The sequence below is a fragment of the Silene latifolia genome, unplaced genomic scaffold (genome assembly GCF_048544455.1).
Source record: "Silene latifolia isolate original U9 population unplaced genomic scaffold, ASM4854445v1 scaffold_57, whole genome shotgun sequence".
Classification (NCBI taxonomy): Eukaryota; Viridiplantae; Streptophyta; class Magnoliopsida; order Caryophyllales; family Caryophyllaceae; genus Silene; species Silene latifolia.
In genome coordinates this window covers 444,707-454,255 of record NW_027413480.1, presented here as the reverse complement: position 1 = coordinate 454,255, position 9,549 = coordinate 444,707, and the positions used below count along the sequence as shown (strand labels likewise).

The 9,549-nt window shown below is 41.2% G+C and overlaps 1 protein-coding gene across 1 annotated transcript; it reads left to right on the top strand.

Moving 5' to 3' along the window:
• The first annotated feature begins 8,753 nt into the window (after positions 1 to 8,753).
• LOC141639777 (uncharacterized) lies at positions 8,754 to 9,263 on the top strand. The gene has a single exon (XM_074448824.1). It carries the CDS (start codon positions 8,754 to 8,756, stop codon positions 9,261 to 9,263), a length of 510 nt encoding a protein of 169 aa, XP_074304925.1.
• Positions 9,264 to 9,549: the final 286 nt, after the last annotated feature.

Below are 9,549 nucleotides of genomic sequence, written 5' to 3'. Positions count from 1 at the left end.
TGATTATTTCGATTGATTATTTCAATTCACTTTATTGATTCGATTCGATTCATTTCAGCTCTCTTTTCGATTGATTCGATTCGATTCCATTCACTCCATCCATTCGATTCGATTGATTCAGCTCCATTGAGTTGATTCACTCGATTCGATTGATTCGGCTCCATTCGATTCGTTTAGCTCAATTGATTCGCTCTCCATTGATTCAGATTCAGATTCAATTCGGCTCTAAAAAGCTAAAAAGAACAGGGCCTAAGTAAATGGGTTTGGGCTTTGGGAGGGATTTACGCATAACCCAAGTTAGAACTTTTTTTTTTCTAAATTAATATTAAAAACGGGTCTTAGGGTCGGATCCGGGTCTAGCCGACCAGATCCATATCGAGATCCGTTTTTAAACTCGTGGATCCAGATCCGATCCAGATCCGTAGGGTCCGAAATATAAGGATCCATATCCTATCCATCAGGGTAGGGTCTAATGGATCTGGACCGGATCCAGGATCCGTTGCCATCCCTAGGAATGAGGATACAAGTTACATAGACTAAACTCTCATTTTATAGCTAAATCCCAAGCTATAACTTCCATGTAACTTATACTATATTCATGACTCTATCAATGTACAAGTAAGTTATTGGTCAATTAGTAACTCATCTTCATAATGTTTCAACAAGAAACATCTACTCCATAATGGAGGAAATTAATCCCAACAATCTCCCACCTCCCGACAATTATGGAGGTAACACCAACTTTCCTTTTCCACCTAATGCAACCATGTTCAACTAATGCCTCACGCAAGAGTCCAACCAAGGTATTATCCAACTTCGACCCTTTAACATTCAAGTTTGTTCCCACCGGCAACCATACTTGTCGGGCTTCACTCATCGTTTGTCCGGGCGTGCACTCCCACCTAAACGAAACACCCTTACTTGCCTGACTAGAACTTCTTGAATTTCCGCACACATTTCAGCGTGCCAGTTTCACCTTGTGCGTTCTCGGACCACCTTCTGCCTTCAAGTCACCAACTTTACTTCCACGGTACTTAGTGTAAGGCCCACTATGCATAGTTTTCGGATCCTGTAACAAATCTCTTGAAACAATTTTATTCTTCATCCCTCCAGCAGTTACACTACTCATGTCACTACACCCTACAGTGGTGTACAAAGTTCCACTCTTAGTCCCACGAGCTAAAATCATAGCTTCCTTGACTATTTTCCAGGAACTTTTCTCAAAGACAACCTTGTAGCCTGCTTCATCAAGTTTTCCAATAGATATCAATTTCTTCTTCAAGTTCAGGATGAACATTACATCTGTTAGCTCCCACCTACCCCCAGTTGGAGTACGTATCTCAACATCACCTTTTCCCATAATCGACATCGCTTTACCATTTGCCAAGTAAGCAGTACCACACCTTCCACTAATAAATTTATGAAAGGAATTTTTATCTGGAGAAGCGTGAAATGATACACCAGAGTCCAATACCGAAGACTCAATCGGATCTTCGACACTCACTGCCAAAAGATCACCTTCATCCTCCACAGCTATCGCTGCATTTCCATCCTCATTATTACGCTGTTGTCCATTTTTCTTAGGATTTGGACAATTCCATTTTACATGTCCACTCTCGCCACAATTCCAACATGTATCACCTCCTCTAGTTGTTGACTTTGATTTCCCGCGATAACCACCTCTATAATTTTTATTTCCTCTACTATCAGCAATTAATCCGCTCCAATTGATTCCCGACGTCTCACCTAATTCATTTTTGCGAATGCTCTCGCTTAGAATTAGATCACGTACATTTTCAAACTTGAGCTTCTCTTGTCCTTGCGAACTACTAATTGCAGTCACTGTAGTATCCCAACTACTAGGTAACGAGGATAATAAAATTAATGCTTTTATCTCATCATCAAAATCTATCTTTACGGAGCTAAGTTGTCTTGTAATCACATTAAAATTATTAATATGATCCGCCATTGTGATTCCTTCTTGCATTTGTAAACCAAACAACCTTCGTATAAGGAAAACCTTATTTGTAACTGAAGGTGTCTCATACATATTTTCTAGGACATTCATTGTAACACCCCCATACTCCAAGTGCCTTACCAGGACCACTCAGGTATGAAGATATTACCATCTCGGTTACCCGAGGCAATGATAATCAAACATCAATGAAGAAACAACGTTTATTATAAATAATTTAGCGAATAGTTACACTCCTCAAAACCAAACCAAAAGTACGATACATGATCTCAAACTGACTGTTCTAACTGAAATGTAAATAAACTAAAGGCTACAGCGGAAGACTCCTATCATCATGTCGTGGCATCCCAGCTATCCCGCACTCATCTCAATACCTGCTCAATATCTGCTCACCATCCCCGAATGGATCACCGCAGGTTTACAAAACAACACCGGGGTCAGTACTAATCACACAATCAATATAGACAACAATGATAAGATAAACAGACAGCTTAACTGTCACACACACACACAACCAACCAATTCCCATCATCTCGATACTGACCGTCCACTGGACCAGCCTTGCCAGTGGAAGACCGCAGCCGTACCCATCAAATCCCCGCTCCACATAGTGAGCGATAACCCTGTCCATTAATGTGCACATCCCTTCTGTGGCGGGTTCCACAGAAGGCGAAACTAGGGCGTGAAGCCACTCCCGCAAGTGACCCCACTCAGCCGAGGCCACGCCTCGCGAACCATCAACAACGATCACAACCACAATCACAATACAATTATTATATCAAACAACCAAATACAACACATCAACCCATATCCCATTATGGGACTAATACTGAGTAGGAAATCCTACCCGTATGCACACAATCGACGGGTCTCTCTGCCGAGTCAAAAAGCCTCTTCTTTGAACCCTCCTCCTATCATACAACACATAGAGGCTACCAATCACATACTACACATAAAAACCCCCAATCTCTAAATTAGGGTTTAACCAAATCAAAGGAAATACAATAAAAAGGGTACGTAGATCTTACCCTCGACGCAAGGAACTCAACGGTATACACAACGACAAGAACCGACCGTCGAACTCCGGAACCGCCGAGAATGCGATTAAGAAGATGAACTTGTTTGCTTTCTCTCTTAAACAGGAATTTAGGTTTTGTAAAAGTGATTTAGAATAATGACGATGAAGCTTAAATACCTTAATCGCATAATTAACAAAACCCGAGAAAACTCCCCGTAAAACCGGACACTCGATCGAGTACCCAAGGTACTCGATCGAGTACCCCTTACTCGATCGAGTGCCCCACTACTCGATCGAGTACCCAACAGTCGAAACTATTTTATTTCACAACTTACCCTTACTCGACAGAGTAAGGCCTACTCGATAGAGTACCCCAAGACTTATAAATACGGAGTATTACAGTCTTCCCTCCTTAAAAAGGAACTTCGTCCCCGAAGTTCAAACCACTACTAAACAAAGGTACTCCCACAACATTCCCGACTCAAACGCCAAACAAAATTCAACATAAAACATGATACTTACCCAACTCATCCCGACAACCATACCGACACAACATATAAAAGGGGTATAAAACTCTTAAAAACTGCTCGCGATCATCTCCTACCCCCCTAAAAGAAACAAGGTTACGTCCCCGTAACCATACATACCTGATCAAAAAGGAAAGGGTAACGCTCTTTCATAGCTTCCTCTGGCTCCCATGTAGCTTCCTCGGTCTCGTGGTTAGACCACAGGATCTTAAGCAAAACTGTCTCACCACTCCTAGTCTTTCTAACCTTTCGGTCTAGAATCTGCTTAGGCACTTCAAGATATGATAAGGACTCATCTAGCTCTAAACTCTCTGCCTCTAACACATGTGACGGGTCACTCACATACTTCCGCAGCTGCGATACATGAAACACATTATGCACTCTCTCTAACGCAGCTGGTAAAGCCAGACGATAGGCAACTTCCCCAACTCGCTCTAAGATCTCATAAGGCCCTATAAACTTCTGACTTAGCTTGCCTTTCTTCCCAAATCTCATAACCCCACGCATAGGAGACACTTTCAAAAGAACCTTGTCCCCAACTTGAAACTCTATATCCCGTCGATGTAGATCTGCATAACTCTTTTGTCGATCTTGAGCTGCTCTCATCCTTTCCCTGATCATCTTTATCTGTTCCACCATCTCATGCACCATCTGTGGTCCTAAAACCACTGCCTCAGCAATATCGTCCCAACAGATTGGACTCCTACATCTCCTCCCATACAAAGCCTCAAACGGTGCCATACCTATACTGGTGTGATAACTGTTATTGTAAGAAAATTCTATCAAGTCCAACCTCTCGCTCCCGCTACCACCAAAATCCATCACACAAGCTCGCAACATATCCTCAAGAGTCTTGATTGTTCTCTCGATCTGCCCGTCTGTCGCAGATGAAATGTCTTTGTACTCATCTTCAAAGTTGTTCCCAACGATTCTTGCAACTCCTTCCAAAACCTTGATATAAACCTCGCATCTCTGTCAGACACTATGTCCTTAGGGACTCCATGTAACTTAAGCACGTTCTTTCGATAGGCCATAGCCAATTGTGCCTTAGTCCATGTATCTTTCATTGGAACAAAGTGAGCTGACTTGGTCAGACGATCTACTATCACCCAAATCATGTTGTTACCTTGTTGACTCTTTGGCAAACCCACAATGAAATCCATGGAAATGGATTCCCACTTCCACTCAGGTACCTCTAAAGACTGAATCTTACCTTGTGGTCGTCTCTGTTCCCCTTTAACTCTCTCGGCATGTCAAACAACGGACACAAACTCAAATTGTCTCTTTCTTCATCCCAGGCCACCAAAACGTTTTCTTCAAATCCTTGTATAGCTTGTCTCCACCTGGATGAACTGAGTATGGTGTGCAATGTGCCTCTGTCATGATAGTCTTTTTCAACTCCTCATCATTAGGAACACACCACCTACCATCAAACCTCAAACTACCATCTGTATGAATAGAAAACCGGACACTTTGTCCCTTTCTCTACTCCACTCTCCACTCAACTATCTTAGGATCCAAAGTCTGCTTACCTCGAATATCATCATAAAACTCAAGATGTACTGTCATATCACCCATGGCATCTCCTTTCTGCATCATATGTATCCCAAAACTCGCTACCTCATCCCTCAGCCTCATCAAGGATAGAGCTGTACACAGAGAATGTACACTCTTCCTACTCAAAGCATCAGCAACAACATTGGCCTTCCCTTCATGGTAGATGATTTCCATGTCATAATCGCCAATCAGCTCCATCCACCTCCTCTGTCTCATGTTCAACTCCTTCTGCGTGAAGATGTACTTGAGACTCTTGTGATCATAAAATACCTTAAAGATTGCTCCATAAAGGTAATGTCTCCAAATCTTGAGAGCAAACACCACTGCACCCAACTCCAGATCATGAGTAGGGTAGTTCTCCTCATAAGGCTTCAATTGCCTTACCAGGACCACTCAGGTATGAAGATATTTTCTAGGACATTCATTGTAACACCCCCATACTCCAAGTGCCTTACCAGGACCACTCAGGTATGAAGATATTACCATCTCGGTTACCCGAGGCAATGATAATCAAACATCAATGAAGAAACAACGTTTATTATAAATAATTTAGCGAATAGTTACACTCCTCAAAACCAAACCAAAAGTACGATACATGATCTCAAACTGACTGTTCTAACTGAAATGTAAATAAACTAAAGGCTACAGCGGAAGACTCCTATCATCATGTCGTGGCATCCCAAACTATCCCAAAGACTCATCTCAATACCTGCTCAATATCTGCTCACCATCCCCGAATGGATCACCGCAGTTTACAAAACAACACCGGGTCGCACTAATCACACAATCAATATAGACAACAATGATAAGATAAACAGACAGACTTAACTCACACACACACACACAACCAACCAATTCCCATCATCTCGATCATCGACCGTCCTGGACCCGCCTTGCCGATGGAGGACCGCAGGCCGTACCCATCAAATCCCCGCTCCACATAGTGAGCGATAACCCTGTCCATTAATGTGCACATCCCTTCCGTGGCGGGTTCCACGAAAAGCGAAACTAGGGCGTGAAGCCACTCCCGCAAGTGACCCCACTCAGCCGAGGCCACGCCTCGCGAACCATCAACAACGATCACAACCACAATCACAATACTATTATTATATCAAACAACCAAATACAACACATCAACCAATATCCCATTATGGGACTAATACTGAGTAGGAAATCCTACCCGGTATGCACACAATCGACGGTCTCTCTCCGAGTCAAAAAGCCTCTTCTATGAACCCTCCTCCTATCATACAACACATAGAGGCTACCAATCACATACTACACATAAAAACCCCCAATCTCTAAATTAGGGTTTAACCAAATCAAAGGAAATACAATAAAAAGGGTACGTAGATCTTACCCTCGACGCAAGGAACTCAACGGTATACACAACGACAAGAACTGACCGTCTGAACTCCGAGAACTGCTAAGAATGCGATTAAGAAGATGAACTTGTTTGCTTTCTCTCTTAAACAGGAATTTAGGTTTTGTAAAAGTGATTTAGAATAATGACGATGAAGCTTAAATACCTTAATCGCATAATTAACAAAACCCAAGAAAACTCCCCGTAAAACCGGACACTCGATCGAGTACCCAAGGTACTCGATCGAGTACCCCCTTACTCGATCGAGTGCCCCAGCTACTCGATCGAGTACCCAACAGGTCAGAAACTATTTTATTTCGCAACTTACCCTTACTCGACAGAGTAAGGCCTACTCGATAGAGTACCCCAAGTCTTATAAATACGGAGTATTACATTCATCATGTCCAATGTCGTCTTTGCACTCATCACATTGAATGCAACATTACGTGCCAGCGTTAATCTCACCACACCTAGCGCTTGCCTGTCCAATTTTTCCCACTCTTCCTTTTCCATGGAATCTGGCTTAGTGCCTTCCAAAGGTAGATGTAGATTCTTTGAATACAAAGAATCCGTTATTTGCATTTTCCACAAAGCAAAATCTTTCCCATCGAATTTATCGAACAAAATTTTACCTCCTTCCATTATTGTGAATTTTAGTGGATCGCTCTTCCCTCACCCGCCCAACCGGGCTCTGATACCAGTTTGTAGGGATTTTTGGTATGAGCCACTCACACAATAATAAATATAATAAGAATCAGAAAAATAATAAGGACACAATATTTACGAGGTTCACCAACTTGGCTACGTCCTCACTATAGTCTCACTAGGAATTTTATTGATCACTCAATAGATATACAATGAGGAATGAGGATACAAGTTGCATAGACTAAACTCTCCTTTTATAGCTAAATCCCAAGCTATAACTTCCATGTAACTTATACTATATTCATGACTCTATCAATGTACAAGTAAGTTATTGGTCAATTAGTAACTCATCTTCATAATGTTTCAACAAGAAACATCTACTCCATAATGGAGGGAATTAATCCCACCAGATGCCAATGTCAAAAAAGGGTAACTTTGCTACCCAGGATATTTGGATTCATTCATTTAGTTGGATTGGTTTAATTATTCCGTCTGTTTGCTTATGGACTCTCTCAATTATATGCGGTCGACAAGGGTGGCCGTATGGAGTTTGTGGTGGATGGGGATGAAGAAAAAGAGGTGAAAGAGAGAGGTGGTTTGATAAGGAGGGTGGTGCAAGTTGGGTTTTAGTTAGCGGGAGTCAGCGCAGTTGGTGGATAACGCGAAGGATGGTGGTCAGTTGGAACTGTTCGGCTGGTGTTTAGGCATAGAGTGGTGGGCTGGGGAGGTGGTAGTGGCCGGTTGGTTTAGTGGTTGTCTCTCTTTTTTTTAAAAAAAAATTATAATTGGGTTTGAATAAAAGATGAGAAAAATGGCAAGGGTAAAATTGTAAAAATCGTATGTGAAAGAGTAAAATGCGTATGTAAAAAAGCAATATCCAAAGGGAAAGGCAAGATCAATGAGGATGAGAAGGGTTGAAAGGAGTTTGGGCTTTTTTTTTTAATTATTAATTTGTTTGTGCTTTTAGTTAATACCCCCTCTGATCCACACCAAAGATAACACTTGCTTTATCACACTTGCCGAGACACATTTTGCAACGTGAATATCTGTAGTTACACATTATTAAAAATTATAAAAATTTGATATTCTTATAACATTTATGACAATAAATCAAACAAGATCTCACATGATTATATTTTGTCTTATAGATTAGGAATAATATCAAATATTTCCTATGTCCATGAATAGTGCCAAAAAGCAAGTGTTACCTTTGGTGTGGATCGTAGGGAGTAGGTTGGTTTCATGGTAAGAGACCGTCTTATACAACAATTTATATTATACAATTTCCCCTAGATAATGATGACATGAAGATAATTATAAGCTTATTAGGCTATTTTAACTCACTAGAAGAAGCTCCACAAATGTCCAACATGGTTAAGTTAGCTAAAAGCAAGATTTGAAGAATATAAAATTAATGATGACATGAAGACAAACATGAAATTTTTGTCCAAGCTCTTATATTTTAACATAAACGTAGCATTGATTATGTATATGTTGGTGGTGAGTAAATTGACATGACACATAGAATGATAGCAAAATAACCCCCTTATATCAACCTATTGGATCATAACTGACTCCCTCTCAGTAGAAATCAATTTTGCGCGGAGAAATATTATTATTTATCCCACTTGCAAAGCTTGTATTCATGATGGCCTGGTTATTGAAACCATGGAACATTTGTTTCGGGAATGTGAAATAGCACGACATGTTTGGGCTTTTTCGGACTTGGGTATTAGGGATTGTCAGAGTTTAAGGATGAGTATTGGAAAATGGATTATAAACTGGATAAACTATTTGGGTAAACTTGAGAATGCGGAGTTCGCCTTGGTGAGATTCCTTGCAACATTATGGTGCCTATGGACTATGGAAAATAGGATTATCTTTCAGGGTGCTGTTTTTCACCTAAGGATGTTTCTTAATGAATGGTTTAGAGTGGTGGGTTTGGTTGATCAGGTAGTCAATAGAGTAAGGGAGGAGAAGGAGAGTATGGCTGTCGGTTCTTACACTTTAGCGGACAATCAGATCTTGGAGATACGTGAAAGTAAGCCGATATGTGTGGTGGGGAGTCCTGGTTCATGTACTAATGTAAGGATAATGGTGGATGCGGGATGGAAGAGTAATACGTTTGCTGGTATTGGATGGGTAGCTTTTGGGGACACATGGGATTGTATCTTTTAAGGTTGTCGAAGCATCAAAGCGGAATCAGTCTTACAAGCCGAAGCCCTTGGTATTCTAGATGTTCTCCATGAGGCTAGGCGACGGACATTATGACACGTGGAAGTTTCTTCAGATTGCCTTTCACTTATCTTGTAATAATTAATCTCATTAACTATTAATCGAGGTTGGCGTCTAATAACACTCCTCGATGGCCGTATAGCGTGTATACCAATATTCACTGTCCTCGAACCTGGTAAAGGACAATGTGTAATCCCCTACTAAATATAATGCAAAGCAATGGCGGAAT

Bases quoted from the DNA above. Each gene is read 5' to 3' on its own strand.
- LOC141639777 (XM_074448824.1), top strand. From the start codon at position 8,754: ATGGAACATTTGTTTCGGGAATGTGAAATAGCACGACATGTTTGGGCT.